Genomic DNA, 27,949 nt, shown 5'->3' on the forward strand with positions numbered 1-27,949 from the left:
TTGCTGTAGAATGAACTGCCGGTCAATGAACTTTGAGACATTTGTTTGATAGGATGTGTCTATACACTTCAGAATTCATTATGCTACTACCATCAGCAGTTGTATCATCAATGAAGATAAGTGAGCCAGTACCTTCAGCAGCCATACATGCCCAGGCCATAACACCCCTACCACCGTGTTTCACAGATGAGGTGGTATGCTTTGGATCTTGGACAATTCCTTCTCTTCTCCATACTTTGCTCTTCCCATCACTCTGATATAAGTTGATCTTCGTCTCATCTGTCCACAAGACCTTTTTCCAGAACTGTGGTTGATCTTTTAAGTACATCTTGGCAAACTGTAACATGGCCATCCTATTTTTGTGGCTAACCAGTGGTTTGCATCTTGCAGTGTAGCCTCTGTATTTCTGTTCATGAAGTATTCTGCAGACAGTGGTCATTGTCAAATCCACACCTGACTCCTGAAGAGTGTTTCTGATCTGTCGGGCAGGGATTGGGATTTTTCTTTATTATAGAGAGAATTCTTCGGTCATCAGCTGTGGAGGTCTTCCTTGGCCTGCCAGTCCCTTTGCGATTAGTAAGCTCACCAGTGCTCTCTTTCTTCTTAATGATGTTCCAAACAGTTGATTTTGGTAAGCCTAAGGTTTGGCTGATGTCTCTAACAGTTTTTCTCTTGTTTCTCAGTCTCCTAATGGCTTCTTTGACTTTCATTGGCACAACTTTGGTCCTCATGTTGATAAACAGCAATAAAAGTTTCCAAAGGTGATGGAAAGACTGGAGGAAAGAGTAGGTGCTGAGAGCTCTCTTATATAACCATATAACCATATAACAACTACAGCATGGAAACAGGCCTGTCCGGCCCTACCAGTCCACGCCGACCATTCTCCCTGACCTAGTCTCATCTACCTGCACTCAGACCAGAACCCTCTAATCCCCTCCTATCCATATACCTATCCAATTTACTCTTAAATAATAAAATCGAGCCAGCCTCCACCACTTCCACCGGAAGCCCATTCCATACAGCCACCACCCTCTGAGTAAAGAAGTTCCCCCTCATGTTACCCCTAAACCTTTGTCCCTCAATTCTGAAGCTATGTCCCCTTGTTGGAATCTTCCCCACTCTCAAAGGGAAAAGCCTACCCATGTCAACTCTGTCCGTCCCTCTCAAAATTTTAAAAACCTCTATCAAGTCCCCCCTCAACCTTCTACGCTCCAAAGAATAAAGACCCAACCTGTTCAACCTCTCTCTGTAGCCTAAGTGCTGAAACCCAGGCAACATTCTAGTAAATCTCCTCTGTACCCGCTCCATTTTGTCGACATCCTTCCTATAATTTGGCGACCAGAACTGCACACCATACTCCAGATTCGGCCTCACCAATGCCCTGTACAATTTTAACATTACATCCCAACTTCTATGCTCGATGCTCTGATTTATAAAGGCAAGCATACCAAACGCCTTCTTCACCACCCTATCCACATGAGATTCCACCTTCAGGGAACAATGCACAGTTATTCCCAGATCCCTCTGTTCCACTGCATTCCTCAATTCCCTACCATTTACCCTGTACGTCCTATTTTGATTTGTCCTACCAAAATGCAGCACCTCACACTTATCAGCATTAAACTCCATCTGCCATCTTTCAGCCCACCCTTCCAAAAGGCCCAAGTCTCTCTGTAGACTTTGAAAATCTACCTCACTATCAACTACACCACCTATCTTAGTATCATCTGCATATTTACTAATCCAATTTGCCACACCATCATCCAGATCATTAATGTAAATGACAAACAACAGTGGACCCAACACAGATCCTTGGGGTACTCCACTAGACACTGGCCTCCAACCTGACATACAATTGTCAACCGTTACCCTCTGGTATCTCCCATTCAGCCAATGTTGAATCCATCTTGCAACCTCACTATTAATACCCAACGATTTAACCTTCTTAATCAACCTTCCATGTGGAACCTTGTCAAATGCCTTACTGAAGTCCATATAGACAACATCCACAGCCTTGCCCTTATCAATTTCCCTGGTAACCTCTTCAAAAAATTCAAGAAGATTAGTCAAACATGACCTTCCAGGCACAAATCCATGTTGACTGTTTCTAATCAGGCCTTGATTATCCAAATAATTATATATATTGTCCCTAAGTATCTTTTCCATTAATTTTCCCACCACAGACGTCAAACTAATAGGTCTATAATTGCTAGGTTTACTTTTAGAACCTTTTTTAAACAAAGGCACAACATGCGCAATGCGCCAATCTTCCGGCACCATCCCCGTTTCTAATGACGTTTGAAATATTTCCGTCATAGCCCCTGCTATTTCTGCACTAACTTCCCTCAATGTCCTAGGGAATATCCTATCAGGACCTGGAGACTTATCCACTTTTATATTTTTCAAAAGTGTCCGTACCTCCTCTTCTTTAATCCTCCTAATCCTCCTTAATTATACCTACATTAAGGAGGCATTTAAACATACCTGAGCAATTACAAACACCTGTGAAGCCATGTGTACCAAACATTATGGTGCCCTGAAACGGGGGCACTATGTATAAACGTAACTGTAATTTCTACATGGTGAAACCAAAATGTGTAAAAATACCCTTTAATAAAATCTGACAATGTGCACTTTAAACACATGTGATTTTTTCTAATACAAATCTCAAACTGTGGAGTACAGAGGCAAATAAATAAATGATTGGTCTTTGTCCCAAACATTATGGAGGGCACTGTATCTGGATGAGCACTTAATCTCCAAGGTTTAAAAGGCTGCGGACCATGTGTTGGCAAATGGGATTATCATCGAGGGTCGGCATGGACTCGGTGGGCCGAAGGGCCTGCTTCTGCGTCCTGACTCTGTGAATGCGATGAATAGGAACAGAGATCTTTCTGTTTATCTGGCAGCCACCAGCATCTGGACACCCTGGTCCCCGTGGTCAGTCTGTACGGCTACCTGCGGGTCGCAGAACAAAATGCGGATTCGTATGTGCACGCACCCGGAGAGTGGAATGCGCTGCAAGGGACCCTCGGCTGAGCTGTTGGAATGCAAGATACTCCAGCCATGCCCAGGTAAGCCACACCGGAATGCCCCTCCCCACAGTAAGGGAGAGGGTGGGGAGAGGGGGGGGGGTGGGGGGGGAGGGGTGGGGTGGGGGGGGGGGAGTAAAGCTGAGTCTGTGCGTGCTTTGGGAAAAAGGCTTTTTGCCCAAATCATGTTTGTGACCGCCCAGAAATATGATGTGAAATGCATAGAGGCCCTGGCATCAAACAACAAGCATGTCATGTGTAATGCAAGCTGAACAAAGTCCCTCTGTACATCAGACACCAATGTGGGCTGTGGCTTGCTTCAGAATGAGTTTGATTTACTTGCCAGAGATGTCAAGGTGTTGATCGTCCTACACATGGATCCCCTGGTAGAGTGTACACAGAGTCACACAGCATGGAAGAAGGCCCTTTGGCCCAACTTGCTCACGCCAACCAACACGCCCCTTCTACACTCGTCCCCACCTGCCCGCTTGGCCCATAATCCTCTAAACCTTTCCTATCCATGTACCTGTCCAAATGTCTCTTAAACATTCTGATTGTACCTGCCCCAACTACCTCCTCCGGCAGCTCATTCCATACATTCACCACCCTATGTGTAAAAGAAAGTTACCCCTCAGGTTGGTATTTAATCTCTTTCTCTCCCCCCCCCCCCACCTCACCTTAAACCTATGTCGTCTGGCTCTTGATTCTCCTAGTCTGGCCAAACGTTTCTGTGTATTTACCCGATCTCCCCAAGGACAATGTCCCAACCACCCCTCAGATCAGCCCTTGGGTTTCCAGCCCTCTCCCACCACTTGCTTGACACCTTGAAACTCCAGTGGTCCCTACGATTCCAACTCCCCTAGAGAGGGGTTGGGCAGGGCCGTCTTAACGCATGGGCCTGATGGGCACTTGCCCGGGGGCCCACGAGCATAGGGGCCCCATGCTGATCTGTGTATGTTAAGTGACTTGCAATAAATAAATACTACTTTAATAATGTAGGTTCAATAAGTGCTTTTTTCGCAACATTTTCGGTCACTAAGTGCTTCTCACAGCGATCTGTAAGTGCTTTTCGCAACAATGTAGCACCCTAAGTCCATCGCTAAGTGCTTTTCGGTAAGTGCTTTTCGCCGGCACGACAGGGGGGGGCTGGTAGGGAAAGGGGGGTGGGGGAGAGTAACGGTAGGGGCCCCAGTACACTGCTTTGCCCGGGGGCCCATAATGCTGTAAAAACGGCCCTGGGGTTGGGGGATTGGGGTTGTCACCATCTTACCCTCCAATTCCAGGGGAAGGAATCATGGACCTGCTGGAATTGGCCGCCCGGAAGCCTTGGCCAAAACCCCTCCCCGTGGCCCCAGCACACCGAGACCCTCCCGTGGTGTCCGAGGTGTGGGGGAACCGCCTGGCTTGCCGTTGAGAAGAGGCCACAGTGTGAACCATACCGTGAATCCCTCGCCCTGTGAGGACACTGATGGGCGGTTCTGCCGAGTGTAATGTTTCTGTGCCCCACAGCGAATGGGCAGTGGTCGGACTGGTCTCCGTGGTCTCCCTGCACGACCTCCTGCTCCGGCGACAAGAAACGGATCCGCGTCTGTGACAACCCCGCTCCGACCAACGGTGGCCTCGTCTGCACTGGTTCCTCCGAGCAGGCCATGCCCTGTGAAAGCCGGGACTGCCAAGGTAAGCTGGCAACCCCGCCAGCCACCCCCTGTACCACTGGCCCCAGCTGCGGCACTTTTCATAGTTTAGTTTTAGCGTGGAAACAGGGGGCCTTTGGCCCACCGAGTCCACCGAGCACACTAACACTATCCCACACAACAGGGGCAAGTTACAATCTTACCAAGCCCCAGTGCATCTTTGGAGTGTGGAAGGAAACCAGGGCACCCGGGGAAAACCCACGCAGATCACTAGGAGAATGTACAGGCACCGTACAGACAGTTACCCACAGTCAGGACTGAACCCGTCTCTCTGGCGCTGTAAGGCAGCAACTCTACTGCTGCGCCTTTTGTTGCCCCCTTGGGCTAAGGGAGGCCGCCCCGACCTGGCAACTCCAACAGCCTGACCGCAGGAGAGGACGGCAGGGGAAGAGAAAAGACATTCTGGCCTTCCATCACAGTGAGGAGGTGACTGGAGGAGACTCACTGTGATGGATGTTTCTGTTGTTTTGTTTTGTGTTGGTTGTGACTGTGTGTGTAATTGTTTATTGTTATTGCTCTATTGCTGGACCGTGGGTGACCTTTCATTTCACTGCACATCTTGTATGTGTATGTGACAAATAAACTTGACTTGGGTGCCCAGTGACTTGCTGGACAAGTGGACAGACACACAGCTGGTGGGGGAGGGGGCGGGGGTGGGGGTGGCAGTGGGCAGCCGGCAGCCCGGAGTCAGGAACCTTAACACCGAATGCGTGATCGATGCATGAGCCATGTCTGTGCCCGGGGTTTGAGGGAGAGGCAGGAGACCCCATGGCGGCTCCCCTGCACATGTGGAGAGAGAGAGAGAGAGAGAGAGCCGCAGTGTCTAGAGCTGTCGGCGCCTGGCTGAGTTGCAACACTCCCTCGCCGGTGGGTGGAAGACCTCTCTGGCAGCTAGTCCCACAGTGGAGTGTAACGCAATGCCCAACATCACTGTGAGACAGGCACACAGCGCTGCACGAACTCAGCGGGTCAGGCAGCATCTCTGGAGGAAGAGGACGGGTTACGTTTCGAGCCGGGACCCGTCTTCCCCTTCACCCCTTCCTCGTCTCAAGAGATGCTGCCTGAGCCGCTGAGGCACTCCAGCACTTCGTATCTATCCTCGATATGAACCTGTGTCTGCCGTTCCTTTCCAACGTCACTTTGGCCAACTTCACATGTTGAAAGACTGGAGCGACTAGGCTTGTATACACTGGAATTTAGAAGGATGAGAGGGGATCTTATTGAAACGTATAAGATTATTAAGGGGTTGGACACGTTAGAGGCAGGAAACATGTTCCCAATGTTGGGGGAGTCCAGAACCAGGGGCCACAGTTTAAGAATAAGGGGTAGGCCATTTAGATCGGAGATGAGGAAAAACTTTTTCAGTCAGAGAGTTGTGAATCTGTGGAATTCTCTGCCTCAGAAGACAGTGGAGGCCAATTCTCTGAATGCATTCAAGAGAGAGCTAGATAGAGCTCTTAAGGATAGCGGAGTCAGGGGGTATGGGGAGAAGGCAGGAACGGGGTACTGATTGAGAATGATCAGCTATGATCACATTGAATGGCGGTGCTGGCTCGAAGGGCCGAATGGCCTCCTCCTGCACCTATTGTCTATTGTCACTCCAAACAAACTTATCAGCTCCCCACTGCTCATTGTGGGATCCTGCTCTGTGCAAGTCAGTCACTGCCCCACAGGCCTGACAACAAAAGGCTGAGACCACAGTGACCTGCTAAAAGGAGATGGAGATTCACAAATGCTCCTTTCTCGTGCCCCAGTGTAAAACCAGTGACAGGAGTCCGGTGGCACGATGATATCTGCCTGTGTGCGGGGTCAGAATCCTCTCCCCCCATCAGCTCTGGTCTCTGGACACAAGGAGAGTGAGAGTTTGCGGGCGGAGGCAACGATGCTGACGAGCTCCGTTGATATTTATTGTTGCTGTTTGGTTTCAGTCACTGGGTTCTGGTCATCGTGGACACCGTGGAGCCCTTGTCCGGTCAGCTGTGGCATTGCATTCATGAAACGTTCTCGGCTCTGCAACGCTGCGTTTGCCAAGAAAACTCCGAGTTATTGCCAGGGGTATAATCAAGAGGAAAGGTCGTGCGGCTTTCCGGTAAGGGATGGTTTTTAATGTTCCGCGGAAGGGCTCCGGCCCGACACATCCATTCCTGTCCATTTCCCTCCACAGATGCTGCCTGACCCGCTGAGATCCTCCAGCGGTTTGTTTTCATCAATGATCCGCTCGTTCATTCGGTCCAAAAGCATTCGGCGCAGATGTGGTGTGACTGAGACGTGCACTGAAAACCACAGTGAGCATTTAGCAGGTGATGGCTAGTCCTTCACCAGAGACACCAAGACCTGATGTGGAAGGAGGTGGTGGTGGTACAATAGAGTTGCAGCATCTTCAGACTCTTGTGTTGCCACCTTTCACCTTCCAGCCTCTGTCCATTCCTTCCCCCCCCCCCCTCGCCTGCCTCCAACATGACTCTATCTGCCCACCTCCCTCCTCACCTGGTACACCTATCACTTCCAGCCACTGCCTCACCCTTCCTCTTCCACTTTGTGTTGGCTAACTTCTTTCTACACTCTCAGTCTAGTTTTGTTTAGTTTCGAGTTACAGCGCGGAAACAGACCCTTCGGCCCACCGAGTCCGCACCCATCCCCGCACACCGATACTATCCTACACACACTGGGGACAATTTACATTTACACCAAGCCTATTGACCTAAAAACCCGCACGTTTTTTGGAGCGTGGGAGAAAAAAAACGAAGATCTCAAGGGTACAAACTCCGTACGGACAGCATCCGTGGTCAGGATCGAACCCGGGTCTCTGGCGCTGTAAGGCAGTAGCTCTACCGCCGCGCCACAGTGCCGCCCTTGTTGCAGTGTCTCGACCCAGAATATCGACTATCCCTCACCCTCCACAGACACTATCTGACCCGCTGAGTTCCTCCAACAGTTTGCTTTTTTGCTCAAGGGTTGGGCATTTCTTGGGTTATCAGAAAAAAAAGTGAAAAGAACCATTAAAGTGGGAAAATGAAATCAATCCGATATAATTGGGCAAGAAATTCTCCAGCTCCCCTGGTATGTTACACTTGTGCCTCTGACATGCATGTATGAATGGCCACTAAAATAAATGATCAGCTTTAAAACAAAATTCCACTAAGATAAAGATCTGCTTCAAAATGTGCTTGCCTACAGTCACAGGTGTAAGTATTTAATGGTATTTTTCAATGTTTTTACCAAGGATTAATATTTGAGGAATTTAGCTCTGCGACCATTGGCACATCCAGTCGAGTAAAACACTTTATCTTGAAATTTGTAAACATGTTCCCGATTCGTTTGCCAATTCTGCTAGACCTGTTTTACAACTCAGAGTCCAGAAGGGCCCCTGTGCTACTCTCCATAGACTTGGTTGTTCAAGTCTCTGCTGCCCGTGCTCTAACCCACACCATCTCTTCAACCCATCGCAACTTCCTGTTAGTATAAGAAAATAACTGCAGATGCTGGTACAAATCGAAGGTATTTATTCACAAAATGCAGGAGTAACTCAGCAGGTCAGGCAGCATCTCAGGAGAGAAAGAATGGGTGATGTTGCTTATTCACAAAAGGCAAAGGAATGGGTGACTTTGCTTATTCACAAAATGCAGGAGTAACTCAGCAGGTCAGGCAGCATCTCAGGAGAGAAGGAATGGGTGTCGTTTCGGGTCGAGACCTTTAAGGGTCTCGACCCGAAACGACACCCATTCCTTCTCTCCTGAGATGCTGCCTGACCTGCTGAGTTACTCCTGCATTTTGTGAATAAGCAACTTCTTGTTATCTAGGAAGGAACTGCAGATGCTGTTTTTTTTTACCGAAGATTGACAGAAAATGCTGAAGTGACTCAGCAGGTCAGGCAGCATCTCTGGAGAAAAAGGTTGGGTGATGTTTCAGTTTGGAACCCTTATTGTGTCTTTCTTCTTCTGTATGAACCAGCATCTGCAGTTCCTTCCTTCACATTGTTGTCTGCTTCACTGCGAAATCTCCTCAAGGTATGCCTAGTCTGAAGAAGTTCTCCTCCTCTCAAATCTGAAGAAGGATTCCGACCTTTTTTTCTCCAGAGATGCTGTCTGACCCGCTGAATTACTCCAACATTTTGTGTGCATCTTTGACCTGTTAAGTGGTGTGTCGATTTTTCAATTCTAAACTCTATTTTCAAATGCCTTCATGGACTCATCCCCTCTGTCTCTGACACCTCCTCCAACCCAAGTTTCTGTTTCTGACCTGATTGCCCCCGAGTTGGGAATAACCTCCCCAAACATGTCCACCCTTTCACCTCCCTCTCCTCCTTTAAGATGCTCCTCGCCCTCATCTCTCAGATGACATTGGATGCCAATGTGGATCAAGACTATTTGTTTGGTGAACTGTCTTTCTCACAATGCTTTGACTGAGTTAATAGAACTGGTTGAACTGTTCCTCCTTGCCCATAGTTTGGATGTTATTTTTCTGATTTTGTTTCTCTTTGAACAGGTTGATTACTGCAAATACCTGACCCATCCTACAGATTCGTGGGTCTTAACAGGAAAATGGACGTAAGGGTGTGTTCAGTATTGCCGACCATCTGCTGGTAAACCATATACCTCCAGGGTACAGCACAGTGCATCAGGCTGTATTTTTGTAAATGTATTGTTTATATATTAAACGCCCGCAGTCTTGAAGCATTCTGACTTCTCATTGTTAAGTATTCTGATTCAAATTATTATCTAATAAAAGAGTGAAGATTTGAACCTTTTGTCTCTGTGCTAACTGCTCTCTTAAATTAAGGATTGATTTTGGACCAGTGGTGTCTTAGGGTCATACAGTGTGGAAACAGGCCCTTCGGCCCTACTTGCCACACTGTCAATTTGACCCATCTACACTAGTCCCACCTGCCTGCGTTTGGGCCATATCCCTCGAAACCTGTCCTATCCATGGACCTGTCTAAATGTTTCTTAAACGGCGTCATAGCTCTGTGATAGTACAGTCAGGACCTTTTCCAAACGGTGCAAATATCAGACTAGAGGGCATAACTTTAAGGTGAGAGGGCAATGTTTAAAGGAGATGTGCGGGAAAAGTTTTTTTACACAGAGATTGGAGGGTGTCTCGATTGCCCTGCTGGCAGTGGTGGTGGAGGCAGATACAATGCTGGTGTTTAAAAGGCTTTTGGATGGGCACTTGGATATGCGGGGAATGGAGGGATATGCATAATTTAATTTAGTTTAGAAATACAGCGCGGAAACAGGCCCTTTGGCCCACCGAGTCAGCGCCGACTGGCGATCTCCGCACATTGACACTACCTTACACACACCAGGGACAATTTTGCATATTATACTAAGCCAATTAACCTACAAACCTGTACGTCTTTGGAGTGTAGGTGGCAATGGAAAATCTCGGAGAAAACCCACACAGGTCACAGGGAAAACATACAAATGTCGTACAGACAAACACCCGTAGTCAGGATCGAACCCGGGTCCCTGGTGCTGTAAGGCAGTAGCTCTACCGCTACGCAACCTTGCCACCCTCATGTGTAGGAAGAGATGAGTTTAGCTTGCATCATGTTTGGCATCGATTGTGGGCCAGAGGGGCTGTTTCTATGCTGTGCTTCTCCATGTTCTTGTGACCAGATTAGGATTTCCAGCCGATGTATCGTCTGGATTGGGACAATATTCCAGAGCCATTAATGAGGTGAAAGCTGAATCTGTAGAAAATCATTGGACTATCCAACAGTGTCAAGTTGGCTTTTCGAAAAGGAAGACTGTTTGATAAATTCTTTACGATTGTATTAAAGAAGGTAAATAAATAGGAGCCAGATTTGGATTCTTTACTATTATTTACGTCATATACTAAAGACTTGGATGAAGGGTTCCCAGCGAGCTGCACACAGCAGAAGGTCCCAGTGAGCAACAGCCATATCCCGTCAGCAGGGCCGGCTCGCCCGCTGCGGAACCGGGAGAGGGAAGTCGCCGAGCCCAGCCCCAGCCCGCCCCCGAAGACCGGGAACCTGAGAGGAGGTGGAGGAAGTCGGAGACAGCGGCAGATGCTGGACAAAGGGCTGGTAAGAAGGAACCGGGGTCTTACCTTCCCCGCCCTCCAGGGCCGTTTTTACAGCATTATGGGCCCCCGGGCAAAGCAGTGTACTGAGGCCCCTACCGTTACTCTCCCCCACCCCCCTTTCCCTACCAGCCCCCCCCTGTCGTGCCGGCGAAAAGCACTTACCGAAAAGCACTTAGCGATGGACTTAGGGTGCTACATTGTTGCAAAAAGCACTTGCAGATCGCTGTGAGAAGCACTTAGGGATGGAAAAGCAAAGCACTTAGGGAGCTAATTGTTGCGAAACAGATCGCTGTGAGAAGCACTTAGGGACCGAAAATGTTGCGAAAAAAGCACTTATTGAACCTACATTTTTAAAGTAGTATTTATTTATTGCAAGTCACTTAACATACACAGATCAGCATGGGGCCCCTATGCTCGTGGGGCCCCGGGCAAGTGCCCATCTGGCCCATGCGTTAAGACGGCCCTGCCGCCCTCAACATCAGCTGCGGAGGTGCCCCCGGTACACGAAGGGAGCAGAGAAAGGAGGGGGACAATGGGTCGTGGGATGACCAGATGTAATCGGCCTTTATGGCCAGCAACAGTTGCGACTGAAATGACCCCAAAATCTGGTGACCCTTGCATATAGACTCAGTGGGCTGTTTATAGGCACTATGTACTTATTGTACTTACGTATGGCAATAATCTCACAGATCTGTACGCAAAAAAAAAAGAGTTTCACTGTATCTTGGTACACATGATAATAAATGAGCCGCTGAACCTCATGGACGGTGCGTACTATAAACAACTTTGCTAATTAAAAAAAGATAGGGAGATCAGCAAATTGTGGGGACACAAAGGAGTAAAGATAGATTAGGTGAATGGGTAAAATGTTGGCAGATGAAGTATAATGTGGGAACAGGCAAGGTTGTCCATTTCGGAAGGAAGGTTGAAAAAGCATATTATTTAAAATTCTAGAAAGAGCTCTTAAGGATAGCAGAGTCAGGGGGTATGGGGAGAAGGCAGGAACGGGGTACTGATTGAGAATGATCAGCCATGATCACATTGAATGGTGGTGCTGGTTCGAAGGGCCAAATGGCCTACTCCTGCACCTATTGTCTATTGTCCTCAAATCTCTTTCATATAAAAGGAATGAGATTACAAAATGGGATCTGGGGGTCGGTGCACAAAACGCAAAGGAATGATGTGCAGATACTGCAAGTAGGGAAGGATATTGGAACATTAAGCTTCATTGCAAGGGGTGTAGAGTTTAACTGGGGAAGTTCTGATGCAACTACAAAGACCCTGCCTGGAGTACAATTTTGGTCTCCGCATTTAAGGAAGGAAAGAGTTGGAGGCAATGCAGAAAAACATCAGTGGGGATGGGGTGGATGTATGAAGAGAGGTTGTGTATACTTATTGGAGTTTTTAAAAAAAAGGGAAATTATGTTGAGATATACAAAATTGCTGAGAGCAAGTCTCGCCTTAGGTGGGTATTACAATGAGGAGCATGGTTTCAAATTAAGGGGTTGCCCATTTCAAATTGAATTGAGACAAAGATAGATTTATTTTTAGTAGATTGTGGTTCTTTGAAAATGTCTACCCAGAGAGTTGTGAATGGTTCAAGGCTGAGATTGACAAGAGAATCAAACTACGAACGAGGGATGTAGGGAGAGTGTGCGAAAGTGGTGCTGAAGCCAAGGTTGGATCAGCCATGATGATGGTGAATGGTGGAGCATTCTCCAGGAGCTGATTAGACAGTAGGGTGCAACACTAACCCGAATGGACCCTGCAAAAGGTTTAATTTAGTTTAGGCATTCAGCATGGAAAGAGGCCCTTCAGCCCCCAACAACCATTGATCACCCGTTCACACTAGTTCTATGTTGTCCCACTTTTGCATTCACTCCCTACACATTTAGGGAATTTTCTTATGCAGATTAACCTACAAACCTGCACATCTTTGGGATGTGGGAGGAAACCAGAGCACCCAGAGGAAACCGACACGATCACAGTGAGGACGAGCAAACTCCACACAGTCAGTACCCGAGGTCAGGATCGAACCCGGGTATCTGCCGCTGTGAGGCAGCAGCTCTGCCAACTACGCCACTGAGAATGCTCAATTAACCTACTGGCGTTGGATAACACGTGAACAGAATTTACTGTTATGATGGATCTAGATTAAATTGGGTGCAAATCCTAAAATTAAAATCTGTCCACGAGTTATCCAACACCATTAAGTGAAGTGAGCTTTATTATCTGCAAGAAGACTATTTGCACCAACACATTGGATAATTTGATGGTTTAATTCATTTTAAAACATCAAAGGCAGAAACTGATATTCAATGCAGCACAGAGTTCAGTACTCAGTCACATCAGTCAATGATCACACATTTGTTCATATTTATCAAATTTCCACGACATCCAGAGGGTGTGGTTTAGCATCACACACGTTCACTGTTCACATGTTGCTGGAGTTCCTGTACAATATTATAATGGCCCGCTTTACTTTCCACACTGCTTACATGGTGTAGGCAACCCAGTAAATGACATTGACTGCAGCGAAAGCAGCTGGGAAGACGGCTCGTGCGTAGATGTCAATGGTGTCGGAGTCGATCGGCTTGAATATGGACTTCAGCGTCAGCTTCTTGTTCAGCGACGTGCCACGTGTATTCGCTCGCGCCTTTCCATTCTCAACCTCATCTCCGTGGAGCATCCGGTTGGCCCGGTGCAGTCTGTTGGACATCAGCAGCTCGTGGTTCACCCCCGCCGCTGACAGGGAGAACAGGACGATGGCATGTTTCCCACTTGTCTTAAATTCCTGCAATAAAAAGAGAGATGTACATTTCTCCCACGCCTTTCATGCCCAAGACACCACAAGGCCAATTAAATACACCCGGTGTGTCACTGTCGTAATGTAGCAGACCCCATGGGCTAATATCGCACACCAAATTCACACAGAGAGTTGTGGACATAGCCCAGATCATCAAGCAAACAAACCTCCCTTCCATCGACTCCACCTAAACTCCACACTGTCTCTTCAAGGCCACCAGCATAATCAAGGATGAGTCTCACCCTGGCCATTTCTTCTCCCCTCTCCCATCAGGGCAAGAGGTACAGAAATGTGAAAATGCATACCTCCAGATTCAGGGACAGTTTCTTCCCAGTTGCTAACAGGCAACTGAACCATCGTATCAACAACTGGAGTGTGGCCTGACATACCACCTACCTCATTGGAGATCCTTGGGCTATCTTTATCTTGCACTCCACGTCATTCCCTTTATCCTGTATCTGTACACTGTGCACAGCTTGATTGTAATCATATATAGTCTTTTTGCTGACTGGATAGCACGCAACAAAAAAGCTTTTCACTTTACCTCGGTACATGCACCAATAATAAACTAAACACAAACACCACGCAGTAAGGACCAGAGAGCTGCTCATGGGGGATAACAAGTATTGAGACCAGGCCAACGTTCCGTTTGCTCCTCTTCAACACATGCCCCGAATTTCTCCTTGGAGAGCAGGCACAGCTTGTTTTAACATCATATCCGTGACGGCACTTCTGATAGCGTAGTACCTTCTTAGCACTGCACGATGGACGTAGAGCAGTACTAAGGCACAAGAACAGGGCCTTCAGCCCACAATGTCAGACTGTGCTGAACATTATGTCAAGACCCTCTTATCTACCTGCATATAATCCATATCCCTTCATTCCCTGCATATCCATTGGCCTATCCAAAAGCCTCTTAAATGCCACTATAGTATCTGTGTCAAACCCCACCCCTGGCTGTGTGTTCCAGGCACTCACCACCCACTGCACTCCTCTTTTAAACTCTCACCCTCTCACCTTAAAACTACTGTATGCCCTCTCATATTTGATTTATTTAATCTTGGGAAAAAAGAGTTCTGACTATCTACCCAATGTGAATCAACTGGTGCAACTGAATAATGCCAGCCGCAGGAGATGTCAGCCCTGGAGTTTATGCTGGAACCTCTGGAGTGGGGCTTGAATGTACAAAGCTGCAATGCAGAGACAAGAGGTCGTGTCACAGTTCAGACCACATGTGGAGGTAGAAATGCCTCAAGCACATGTACCACAAGATCTCTCGACCCGAAACGTCACCCATTCCTTCTCTCCCGAGATGCTGCCTGACCTGCTGAGTTACTCCAGCATTTTGTGAATAAGATCCCCTTTACACTGTACTGACAATGTCGTCCATCAGTAATTAGCAGTCTTCCCCAGGGAGTCGGTCTGGACATTGCCTGGCGCAGCTGAATCATACCAACCGCAGAGGGTTCAGAGCCATTCCCTCAATGGACTGTTCTCTGCTCTTTGCAGTTGGAATTCCCTTTGTCATCCGTAATGAAAATATGGGAAACTTAGAACAGTACAGCACAGGAACAGGCCCTTCGGCCCACAATGTCCGTGCCAAACAATGTGCCACGTTAAATTAATCTCTTCGACCTGCAAGTGATCTATATCCCTCATTCCCTGCACCTCCACGTACCTATCTAAAGATCTCTTAAACACCACTATCCCATCTACGCCCATTACCCCCCAGAGCAGCACGTTCCGGGCACCCACTATTCTCTGTGTAAAAAAACTTGCCCGTCCATTCCCTTTAAACATTCCCCCCTCTAACTTAAAGCTATACCCTCTTGTGTTTTGACATCTCCACCCTGGGAAAAAGGTTCTGACTGTCTATCCTTATCTAACACTCTCATAATTTTATAACTTCTATCAGGTCTCCCCTTAGCCTCTGAAACTCCCGAGAAAACAATCCAAGTTTGTCCAGCCTTTCCTTATAGCTAGCAGGGGAAACAATGGCAAGGGTTCCACCCCTCAGCAATTATCCTTTATCCCCAGAGAAATACCCTGCCCAGGAACATGAGCAGCGTGTTACTTTTTGCAACTTAATTCCATAGGTAGACAGGAAGCAGGTGACCTTACAACCCAGCGGTATGAATATTGATTTCTCTAACTTCAAATAACCTTTGCATTCCCTCTCTCTCCGACCCACCCCCACCCTAGTTGTCCTGCTAGTTTCCCTGTTGTCCTGCTTAGTTTCACCTTTTGTATCCATTCGAAATCAGCTTCTCCACAGCCAACAATGGACCATTGTGGGCTCCACCTTTCCTTGATCATCATGCTGGCTTTGATTTGTTCTTTTCATACCTTTCATTCGTTTGTTCTTTATACCTTTTCATACCTCTAGTTTCCCTCTCCCCTGACTCAGTCTGAAGTAGGGTCTCGACCCGAAACGTCACCTATTCCTTTTCTCCAGAGATGCTGCCTGACCCGCTGAGTTACTCCAGCATTTTGTGTCTACCTTAGATGAGCAAGGCAGTTCGACTCCATAACTTAAGGTGAAGAGTTTTATTTTTGATTTCATACTCCACGACAATAAATGTTCACACCACATTTCGTCCTAAGTTGTTGAATGCTCTGCAAAAATATCACCCACCTGCCCACTTGTTTTATTTGCCTTGATTTTTGCACGTTGCTTCCTCATGTAATCTGCGTTGTAGTGGGCAAAGGCGTACTCAATGAGGGCAGCAAAGACGAAGACGTAACAGATCCAGAAGTACACGTCCAGCGCTTTAATCGCAGATGCCCGGGGTAAGGACTTCCTCGCACTGATCATCAACGTTGTCATGGTCAGCACTGTGGTGATACCTAAAGTAAAGGCACAGGTTGAGTTCCAGAGTGACTGTCATAGAGCACGGAAGCAGGCCCTTCGGCCCAACATGTCCATGCTAACCAAGATGCTCCCTCCGTCTGTGCTAATCGCATTTGCCTGTGTTTGGCCCATATCCCTCTAAACCTTTCCTATCCATGTATGGTCCAAAAGTCTTTTAACCTGTTCACGGCCAAGATTTTTTTTCACTTGTATACTCGGACCCAAGTATACTCGGGGGTGGCACTGAACCGATTAAGTGTTGTTGTAGTATCTGCCCCAACTACCTCCTTTGGCCGCTTGTTCCACACACCCTGTGTGGAAATGCTGCCCCTCAGATTCCTATGAAATATTTCCCCTCTCACTTTATGCCCGCTAGTTCTCGATTCCTCTACCCTGGGAAAAAGTGCTTTCACCCTTCCACTGTGACAGTTTCAGTACACAGGGGTTCTGGGAATTTAACGACTCAGTTGATTGATACTTTACTGTCACATGTACCTGGGTACAGTGAAATGCTTAGGTTTTGCACACAACCTGATAAAATCATACAGCAGACCTCACCTAGTCAGCCGCCTTGTTTCTGGCACTGAGAGAGTTACAAGGGTTCACCAGGCAGTCCTATCTTCTGCCTGCCGTCGCATGTAGCAGCAAGTGGCACCCACCCCCCTCGCCGGATCCCCACTCATTCCTGGTGCGATCCGCCAGGTCCCACCTTCGCTATTACGTAGGAAAGTGGAGCAAAGGCCAGATATCAGAGAAGCAACGATCTTAATGAAGGGCGTAGCAGGCTCAAGGGGCCGAGTAACCTGCTCCTACACTTACTTCTTCCATTTTTATCTTAGTCATGGAAAATTATTTTTCACTACTCAATTAGCAAACCTGCAGCCCACCCAAAATACTACACGGGGAAAACTCTCAAAGTTCTGCTCCCAATTCTCTGCTATGCGTGCCACAACACAAATGTATAAACTGTATGGTCTTTGTTTCGTGGTTTCACTAGCAGTTGTACACCAGGTCCAAAGTATCCTGGATAGCTACCCTGTGTGGCGCCAAAAGGAGGAACTCAGCGGGTCAGGCAGCACCTGTTTGTGAATGGACAGATGACTGAAGAGGTGTCCCGGCCCATAATGCCATCTGTCCATTCACTCCACGGAAGCCGGCCGGCACTCTGAGTTACTTGGGCACTTTGTGTTTTGCTCAGGGTTCCAGCATCTGCAGTCTCTTTGTGACTTTAAGCATTGGCTCATGGTCTGCAGATGTGGAGGTGTCTGCAAGGCTGAGGGCTGGATGAAGGTGAAATGGTAACCTGGCTTTGGAAGGCAAGCGTGGATCTTTGGGTACATCACCTAAGGAGACTCTTGCAGGCACAGCTGACTGACTGATCCAGAAGGACACCCAGGACATCGCCACCAGCAGGATGGAAGGCATGTAGGATTGGATGATGTAAACACCTCTGTTCCTCCGCAGACGGAAACGAAGACTCAGGCGTGGAAATTGACCTGCTGGGGAAATAAGAGAGAAGTTGAGGGTTTGAATGACTCTCATTTGTGCAAAGATTGATCACCACACGCCCCAGCACAGCCACCTTGCGTCTTTGCTTCTCTCCTGCTCTGAAGGTGCCAGCCTAATTTCCACTATATTTATGCAGACATTGGTGTAGCACAGAGACCTTGACCAAGGGAGTTTCTGCTGTGACAGGGCCAGGAAATAGGCACCAGCTGTGGAAAGGAAAAGGAATGACGGGATTGAACCCAAAACCCTGCACTCACCCCATTCACCAATGGCCACAGCGAAGGATACGACAGGGTTAATTCCCTGTGAAGCTCACACACACACACACCAAAGCAGTGGCTTCTACCAATGAGGCTAAAACAGGGATCAAAATGGAAGCCTCCCACGTGAGGGTTTTATAATCAGCTTTTTTTTTTAGAAAGATGAATAGATCAGCATGCTTTACTTAAATATTAAACTGGGGCCCGTTCTGTTTCCACTGCACTGGTCAGGATTTACCTTTCATTCAATATCACCGCAAAACAGACATTTTAATCACTATCATCCCGTCAGTTGTTGGGGCTTCTCCTGCATAAAATGGCTGCTCCTTTCCAACATTACCACAGTGACCACAGAGCTATTTAATGGCTGTAAAACAATTTGGGACATTTGAACAGAGCATAAAAGGAGCTAGAAAAGTGCAAGTCTTTCTTTGAGCTCCAAGCCTTTACTGACAAATGTTCACGACATCAATCTACATGCCACACGCTCAATGTAGCAGTGAGGGTGGATCTGGAAGACGAAGGCTTGGGAAAAACAAGAACTACCAGTGCGCCACTAGACTGGTGTTCTAGGAATTAAACCTGTACGTCCGCCACAGAAAACCATCACTGCTCATCATCAAATTGAACATCGCTGTGTGAACCAGATGTTCAGTGGATGGGATGGCTGGTGAACGGAATTCACAATGTACGTGGCAACCTTTGAATAAAAGATCAAGCATGAAGGCTGCTTTATCCTTTGAGCTCCCTGCATCAGACTGTTGATATTTTAACTCAATACTTTACTTCCTTTGGTTTAGTTGGTCAATGTTTTGAGAGGCAGAGTTCAATGATCTGCAGTAAGGATAAAAATTCGACAAAGAACAGAAAATATCCAAAACATTCCCAATAACACTGAAGGTATTAAATTTGATGTCCAACTTCAGGGGTGTTTTTGCTGACCCCCAAATGTAAACAATTAAGAAATCAAATTATATTATGTGGATATGCCAACCTTAGGACAACCCAGTGGTATTGCCTCACAGCTTCAGTGACCCCGGTTCGATCCTAACTAACCTGGCTTGCATGCACACTCTTTATCACTTGTTGCGTCTATAAAAACACCCAAGTCCCTTTGAACATCAACTTCTGCGAATCTCTCATTAACTATGGCTTTCCCCTCTCTTATGTTCATAAGAGGAAAAGGAATGGGAGGGGAATGTAGCACCAAAGTTAACAGGAGCTGGATGCAATAGGAACTATTTAAGATTAACAGTAAAATAACTCCCGACAATCACTGCTGATTTATGTTTTTACAGTTTCAGCATGATATTGGCAATACTAGCAAGTCTGAGTCTGAAGAAGGGTCCCGACCCAAAACATCACCTCTTCATGTTCTCCAGAGATGCTGCCTGACCCGTTGAGTTACTCCAGCACTGTGTCTTTTTTTGGCAAACCAGCATCTACAGTTCCTTGTGTTTCCACTATCAGCAATTACTGCCCACCTCTTACAGTGCTTCGGAAGGTGGTCTTCGAGTGCCTATCGCAGTCAGAGAATTAATTCAACTTGCATCGTCTGGATTTTATCCAGACTCAATTCAAACAATGACCTGGGTGATGATGATGGTGTGCCTGATATTTTGAAGCAGGCATACCTGCATGGAGCGCAGGGCATCTGCCTCAGTTTAGTGTTTCACCTGAAATACAACAGCGTGAGAGTGCCGATCTCTGTCAGTACCACATGGTGGACTCCGTCCAAATGCTCAAATGTCTTACACTCAAAACCAATAGCATTCTGCTCTGATGAAGGGTCTCGACCCGAAATGTCACCAATCCATTTTTTCCTGAGATGCTGTTCATTTTTATTACATACTAGACCAAGTGGACCCGTTGGGCCCAAACCTCTCCTGCATTGGTGCAGCACCCTGTCCTCCCCCCCCTCCCTCTCTCCTCAACCCCCCCTCCCCTCTCCCTTGTCCCCCACTCCCCCCTCCCAAACCTCTCTTGCATTGGTACACCACCCTATCCTCCCCCCCTCCCGTCTCCTGAACCCCCCTCTCCCTTCTCCCCCACTCCCCCCTTCCCTCCTCCCCTCCCCCTCCCCTCCTTTTAAACTTTGAAATGTGAATAATTTTAAAAATATACCACCGATTTCAATAAAACTACTTGCATTATCACTAAAGGGACGACGGTGAGTAAGGTGGGCCTAAAATTGCCCCGCTATCGTGTACCGTTTTGGCTGAAGTTCAGTCACAAACAAGATAACAAACAAGAGTTTTAGTATATAGATTAGCATGGTAGTCAGGACAAATCTTTTGTTTGTTTGTTTGTTTTTATGTCTTGTTTGTTTTGTAAAGCGTCTTTGAGTATCTTGAAAAGCGCTATATAAAATAAATGTATTATTATTATTATTATTAGTCAGAGGTCAGACCGCTACCAATCAAGGGAACATCAAAATAATACAAACAGTGAGAACATAAAAGGGACATTTTCGGACTATCATGGGAAGAGTTCTTTGGTGTTGCCAGAGAACTTGCCGTAACACCTGTGTAGTTTTTTATACTCATTTGGCACTTTGGCCCAAAATTTGTTGGATCCAGATCCAAATCCAAAAGTGAGGCATAGGGCAGGAGATGAGTGAGGATAATAATGTGGGTGGACAGCACAAACCAACACAGTCGTTGATTCCTCTTTTATTTTCAGTGGGGAATGATCAACTCTTCAAGGTGACGGCTGCTCTTGTCAGCAGGCAGAGAGGCTTTGTTTTGCCCATGATGTGGACAGAATTTAAAGCTTCAGGCAATTCTCAGGAGGAAAGAAGGCAACTAGATTCAAAGTCAGAGCTGGAACAGATCATCTAGGAGCTACGGTAAGTTTGGGAAAGGAAGTATAAGTTGTTGCAATTGAAAAATATGCATTAAAAGAACTTTTAACTCATCTGAATTTATCATCGTTGTTGAACCCACCATATGTGGAAAGATCACACAAAATAGCTCGTGCACCTGGCAACATCATTTAGTATTATTAAAATTTCAATTGCTAACAACCAGTAGTTAGTAGTTAATCTTGCCCTTCAAATTCATAAACCATATGCCCCAAGCTCCTAAAGATCTGTTGTTCCACATAATTTAATTTAGAGTTACAGCAAGAAAACTGGTCCTTCGGCCCACCGAGTCTGCGCCCATACACTAGTTCTATAAGAAAATAACTGCAGATGCTGGTACAAATCGATTCAGTCTGAAGAAGGGTCTCGACCCAAAACGTCACCCATTCCTTCTCTCCCGAGATGCTGCCTGACCTGCTGAGTTACTCCAGCATTTTGTGAATAAATCCACTAGTTCTATCCTACACACTAGGGACAATTTACAGAAGCCAATTAACCTACAGAACCTGCTCATCCTTGGAATGTGGGAGGAAACCATAGCAACCGGAAAAACCCCACGCAGTCATAGGGAGAATGTACAAACTTCATTACAAGCAGCACCCATAGTCAGGATTGAATCTGGGTCTCTGGCATTGTAAGGCAGCAACTCCACCACTGCGGCACTTTCCCGCCCATAATGGTGGCAAATAAACATAAAATTCTGACGGGGTTTCATGTTCCTAATTCTTATGTTATTATGAGCAAAATACAAAGTGCTGAAGTAACTTAGTATCTGTGGAGAGAAAGGATAGGTAATGTTTTGAATTGGGACCCTTCTTTAGATTGAAGTCCCTAAAACAGTTTCTGTTTTGCTCAAGATTCTAGCATCTGCAGTAACTTGTGTCTTTTATGTTATTATGTTAGAATCACATTTAATCTAGAAGCCAAATACAATACGCATTTAATAAAATGCCTGCAGCAAAGATCACAGAGAATGGCAAGGCCAGTGTTCACAATGCCCAAGTGGTCCTCATGCTAAAGACATTTTAATGATTGGACTTTGCTGGGCTGCTGAAATATTGCTCTTGACACTTACCTGACTTGAAATTCATCATTTCAGTGACAAAGTAGTAGTTGGTTATTGTAAACTGAGCCAGTTGGATTTCGTCCAATCCATGGATCTGGTCCTGATTGTCTGACCACTTATAGACAATATCTTCTGCTGAATAGCCATCTGGAAAAATAAGCATCAAATAAGTTCATAAGTCAGAGGAGCAGAATTAGGCTATTTGGCTCATTGAGTCTACTCTGCCATTCAATCATGGTTGATCTATCTTTGTCTCTCAACCCCATTCTCCTGCCTCCTCCCCATAACCTTTGATACCCGTACTAATCAAGAATCTGTCATTATGGAATCATTCAGGTCGTGACCCTTCTTCAGACTGAAATGACACACATCCATGTTCTCTAAAGATGCTGCCTGATCTGGTCATGTTTATAAGTTATAGGAGCAGAATTAAGCTCTTCGGCCCATCGTCTACTCCGCCATAGAGATGGGACTGGATAGGAAACACCATTCCCGATACCGTTTAGAAGGGAAAATGCACCGTGTATAGGTCTCCCTCCAAATCGCACTTCATCCCAATCCTTCAATATTCCTGGGACTAAATCATAGATTTCTATGATCTAAAAAAACATTAAATCGTGCAACTCTCTAAAAAAATTCCCATTCAGCACATTGAGACGATTTTGCAGAGAAACATTAATTCAGTAGCAAGTACTGTTGCTGAGTTATAAATAAACTCACAGCTCTCAAGGTCCAGCATGCATTCCTGCTCATCCATCGGGTATTTGGTGAGATCCATGTCACAAGCAACCGTGGAAGTAATTCTACCAAAGAAAAGGCAAAGTTGACAGTAGATTTTAACCAGTGCTTCATTACAACCAGTCCTCTGGGACTTCAGAAATGTTGATTCAAATATCAAATTTCAAAAGGTGATGCCCTAAAACCTAATGTGAAACTGCAAATGTACAAGTAACTAACTTCTAGGACCAGCAGCAATCACCTAGTAACTATTTTGTTTGAGCAGCAGTTAAATTGAGTGGACAATGGGAGAAGGGAATTGAAACTGTCCCTTATCAGCACAATAACACTTAATACATTACATAATTAAAAGCTTCCTGTTGTAAAGCAGTAAATTATCCCCAAAATGGCAATGGGGACACATTTTTGTAACTTGTAAGTTGCAAAATAGAACATGAGCTGATAACATTCACACTACAACTTTCGTCGTACAGCAGAATTGCCACCTGGGAGCCTTGTTTATGAAATTCAGCCATAGGTGGCACGTTCTTGACCATAAAATGGTCACATTCACACATTATGTTTTGGTGTGAATTCGTTAATTTACCCTTAAAACTTAATATTGATTTTTAAAAAAAGATGCAAAATTCGACAGGTTTATAGATACAGTGGGAAACGAGCCCTTCGGCCCACCGAGTCCGCGCCGATCAGTGATTGCCCCCCCCCCTTCGTACACTAGGGACAATTTACAATTTCACCAAGCTAATTAACCTACAAACCTGTACGTCTTTGGAGTGTGGGAGGAAACCGGATCACCTGGAGAAAACCCACGCACTCACGGGGAGAACGTACAAACTCCGTACAGACAGCACCCGTGGTCAGGATCCAACCCAGGTCTCTGATGCTGTAAGGCAACAACTCTACCGCTGCATCACTGCGCCGCCCCTATATCACTTTAGCATACCTGATGCTGTACAGTATGGCTCCATTGGGCTGGAGCCTAATGAGTTTGTTTTCGACCGTCACGTCATGAAACCAGGCTGACTTTGCATTCACAATGTACGTGTCAGGCAACCACAGCTTGTCCACAAAGCGACTGTCCAAACCCAGGGTCATGTTTGAGTGGTTGTAAGAGAGACGTTCATCTTTCCAGATCTGGCGCAAGAATACCGTCATTGTGTACTCCTGGGAAAGAGCAGAATGAAACACTTCAGGAGAGCATTCCTCATCTCAGCTTGGTGTTATACTTTATTACTGCCAGGCCTTAAGCAATTAACAGCCACATCTATGACGTCTGCATGGCATTGCAGAGTTATAGAGTCACAAAGCACGATAACAGGATCATCGTCCCAACTTGACCAAGATGCCCCATCTATGTTAGTCCCACCTGCTCATGGCTCATGTTTGGCTCATAACTCTCTAAACCTTTCCTATCCATGTACGTATCTAAATGTCTTTTAAATGTTGTTATAGTACCTGCCTCAACTACCTCCTCTGTCAACTTATTCCATATGCCCACCATCTTGTGTTTGAAAAAGTATTCCCCTCAGGTTCCTACTAAATCTTGCCATCTCAACTTAAACCTACATCCTCTGGTTCTTGATTCCCCAACTCTAGGTAAAAGACTCTATCCAACCTATTCCCTTCATGATTTTATATACCTCTACAGGATCTCTCCTCAGCCTCCTGCGCTCTAAGGAATAAAGTTGTAACCTGCCCAATCTTTTACAATAGCTCAGGTTCTCAAGTCCTGGCAGCATCCTCGTAAGTCTTCTCTGCACTCTTTCCAGCTTAAGAACATAGCTTGTGTTTTATTTATTCTCCTTAACTCTTGTTCCAGCTACATGTATATATATCCATGTGGAGGACCCCAAGGTTGGCATGAACAAGATGGGTCAAAGGGCCTGCTTCCAAGCTATGACTCTAATCTGTTCCACAGAAAGAAGCACTGCACAAGGACAATTTCTTCCTCTCTGAACTTTGCAGGTCACAGATAAAATTGCTTGTATTTCTTCCATGGAATCACTAGGGTTAAACCCCTTGATGCAGTTAGGTACAATTTTAACCTATATAGGGAACCCAAGACTGAACTAAGCCTAAATGTCAAGCAAGATTGAGGGGGTGACACAAGGAATTGCAGATGCTGGAATCTTGAGGAAAACATAAAGTGCTGGAGGAACTCAGCAGGCCAGGCAGCATCTGTGGGGGGAATGGAGAGACAAAGTGTCAGGTTGGGACCCTTCTTCATACTGATGAATGGTCCCGCTGAATTCAGGCTAATTTTGACGAGCTAAGACTGACACTAAAAATAATCTGCTTTGGTGCTTTAAGGAATCACAGTTGGCCAGAATACGAGGAGTACAATCTCAGCCCGAAACCAGAAGACAGACTGAGTTTGTGTGTTTCCAGGTGTAGTGATGTCTGCCCTCCAGCAATACTTGTGTCATTATGTGGAAGCAGCTGTTTCATCAGCTGTTCTATTAGAATGCCATTTCCCACAAACACAATTTATATTGAAACTGAAACACGGTCTATATTAGTAAAGACAGGCATAAGCAGAAATCCAGCCATTATTCATTCCATGACTGATCATTTAAATGAAGTTTGCTGGGCTTTCATTCCCATCTCCAGAGGCTGAAACATTATCTGCGTCTCATTTGTCTTTGATAAATAAACACTGTGATATGTGTATTAGCAAATCATAGCCATTCAAACTGCAGTGAACTGGTTGTGTAACATTTATTTTAGAAGCATATTAGGATGAAAGGCCTGATACAGAGAGAATATTTATGTTGGTTCCCAGCAGGTAACGAGTCCTTTAACGATGCACCATACCACAGCGTGAAGCACAGATTCGGGAGGATCTGAGACATATTTACTTTCATCTGCCTCCCACGTGTATTGGAAACTAATAATGTCTGCCCTGGTCCTATCATTAACTTCTTCATTTCTTGCGTGATACCTTATTTAGGATAATGTTGAAACTATATATTACCTAAATTCAGATGTGGCTTAGACATAAGACATCAGGTCACCCACAGAGATGAGCCATTAATACCGGGGCTGAAGTATTTGTGTTGCACGCTTGCTGTTTGTTCGTTCACAATGGCAGAGACTTGTTGCCTTGCATATTCTGCTTCATTATATAATGTTAGTCACCCACATGCCAGGCAGAGAACAAACTAAAACTAAATTTAACTTTAAACCGTTTTGTTAAAGCAGAGAAAAGTATTACCATATTAGCCTCTGATATATGGTCAATGCTGGCTACTTCTATCGCCAATGCCACGTTCAAAGGAGGCCCTGTATAGAAGAAATCCATCACCAAATAAAAGATTCATATGGGTTTTATTTAAATAAACATTAAATACACAGAATTATATCTAACCTACAGAAACTTGTTATGCTACAACACCGCAGCAAACTGGAGAAACAGAATATTAGTGATAATTAAGGTGAACGGGTACGCATAATCAAATGGTAAATATTAAACCTGTACTACAGGGATTATGATGGTTTTATTGTTATCATCTAGGTTCAGTGGTCAGTGGCTTTTCCCTGTCCCCCCTCGCCCGCCCACAGCCCCGGCGGATGCTCCCCGCCCACCAACGGGTCCACGGACTGGTAGGGTTGCTGGGCCCGGAACGGCCCCGGGGGCACTCCCCGCCTGCCACTGGGCCCCGCCCACAGCCCTGAGGGACTCTCCCCGCCCGCCAATGGGTCCATGGATCGGTACGGTTGCTAGGCTCGGCATGGCCCCGGGGGCCCGCAGGGGAGGTTTGGACAGAGGGTTGCCAGGCTCGCAGGAGAGATTTGCACCGAACGGGTCCACTCCCGTCTAGTAAACCACAAGAACCATTTGTTCTATATGCCATTGGCCATATGAATATGGACGTACCTCCTATTCCTGGTCGGAAATTCCGAGCGTAATCCTTCATCAATTCATCCAGATTTGGCAACCAGGATACTTGTATATCAGTGGTTATGTACTCCCCAAGATCATTAATTGCCCTGTTGAACACATAAATGTACTGAGTAAATTCCAATTCAACGTGTGGCTACAACATTAATGGTTCATTTGGTAAGGCAGTGTGTGACTGAGACACAGGTTAGCCTGGTTACAGGTACAGAGCCATAAGAAGGGTCTCGACCCGAAACGTCACCCATTCCTTCTCTCCCGAGATGCTGTCTGACCTGCTGAGTTACTCCAGCATTTTGTGAATATATATATGCCATATCGGGGAGGTCGATTTCAGTGAAACGGAAACTATTTCTGGTCTCACTGCCCCTGAAAAACAGAATTGAGAAAGTTTCCATAATTACTTTCAATTCTGTTATCCTAATTCACCATTCACCCCTGCGTTCATTTGCCAATGTTGGTTCCCAATAAAGTGGGCTGTCAATTTACACAAAGCCTTGATCTTTGACTCTTGCCTGCTTCTGTAATCTCCTCCATACCTTTAACCGTCTGAGATCTCTTTGCTCCTCCAATTCTAACGTGCACACTCCAAATCTAACCCCAAATGGGGAAGGGGAGGGGGTGGCAAAGTGGCGTAGCGATAGAGTTGCTGCCTTACAATGCCAGGTCCAATTCTGGTTATGGGTCCTGTCTGTACGGAGTTTGTTTTCTCCCTGCGACCGCGTAGGTTTTCTCCGGGTTCCCCAGTTTCCTCCCATATCCCAAAGACGTGCAGGTTTGTACAGGTTAATTGGCCTCTGTAAATTGTAAATTGAGCCTAGCGTGTAGGATAGTGCTAGTGTGCAGGTGATCGCTGGTCTGCGCGGACTTGGTGTGCCGAAGAGCCTCTTTGCACGTTTTGTCTCTGAACCCTAAAATATAAAGTCTAAATGGAGAGACATCTATGAAAAGGATGTTTCGCATCAGGACAATGGAACAGAATACCAAAGTTGTGAATGAAAGATTGTCTTATGTGAAAAGGTTAGATAGGTTGCAAGACTACTCATTGGAGTTTAGAAGAATGAATAGGAAAGAACTGCAGATGCTAGTTTAAATCGAAGATAGACACAAAATGCTGGAGTAACTCAGCGGGAGAGAAGGAATGGGTGACATTTAGGGTCGAGACCCTTCTTCGGATTCTTAGA

At 46.1% G+C, this 27,949-nt stretch overlaps 2 protein-coding genes across 4 annotated transcripts in view; one reads left to right on the forward strand and one right to left on the reverse strand.

Moving 5' to 3' along the window:
- LOC144607906 (uncharacterized) overlaps positions 1-9,427 on the forward strand; it is a 44,596-nt gene extending 35,169 nt beyond the window's left edge. The window contains exons 12-15 of the mRNA XM_078425034.1: positions 2,910-3,074; positions 4,542-4,709; positions 6,655-6,815; positions 9,212-9,427. Coding sequence (XP_078281160.1) covers positions 2,910-3,074; positions 4,542-4,709; positions 6,655-6,815; positions 9,212-9,277 — 560 coding nt within the window. The 3' untranslated portion in view covers positions 9,278-9,427. The remainder of the gene's footprint in view (positions 1-2,909; positions 3,075-4,541; positions 4,710-6,654; positions 6,816-9,211) is intronic.
- Positions 9,428-11,150: 1,723 nt separating this feature from the next.
- gabrd (gamma-aminobutyric acid type A receptor subunit delta) overlaps positions 11,151-27,949 on the reverse strand; it is a 29,273-nt gene continuing 12,474 nt past the window's right edge. For 2 of the 3 annotated variants that reach the window (XM_078425061.1, XM_078425063.1), the window contains exons 2-9: positions 26,745-26,857; positions 26,082-26,149; positions 23,811-24,031; positions 22,850-22,932; positions 22,139-22,276; positions 17,775-17,930; positions 16,216-16,427; positions 11,151-13,568 (exon numbers count right to left, since the gene is read on the reverse strand). In XM_078425061.1, coding sequence (XP_078281187.1) covers positions 13,269-13,568; positions 16,216-16,427; positions 17,775-17,930; positions 22,139-22,276; positions 22,850-22,932; positions 23,811-24,031; positions 26,082-26,149; positions 26,745-26,857 — 1,291 coding nt within the window. In that variant the 3' untranslated portion in view covers positions 11,151-13,268. The remainder of the gene's footprint in view (positions 13,569-16,215; positions 16,428-17,774; positions 17,931-22,138; positions 22,277-22,849; positions 22,933-23,810; positions 24,032-26,081; positions 26,150-26,744; positions 26,858-27,949) is intronic. The other variant, XM_078425062.1, reaches the window with a different exon arrangement.

The sequence above is a fragment of the Rhinoraja longicauda genome, chromosome 30 (genome assembly GCF_053455715.1).
Source record: "Rhinoraja longicauda isolate Sanriku21f chromosome 30, sRhiLon1.1, whole genome shotgun sequence".
Lineage (NCBI taxonomy): Eukaryota > Metazoa > Chordata > Chondrichthyes > Rajiformes > Arhynchobatidae > Rhinoraja > Rhinoraja longicauda.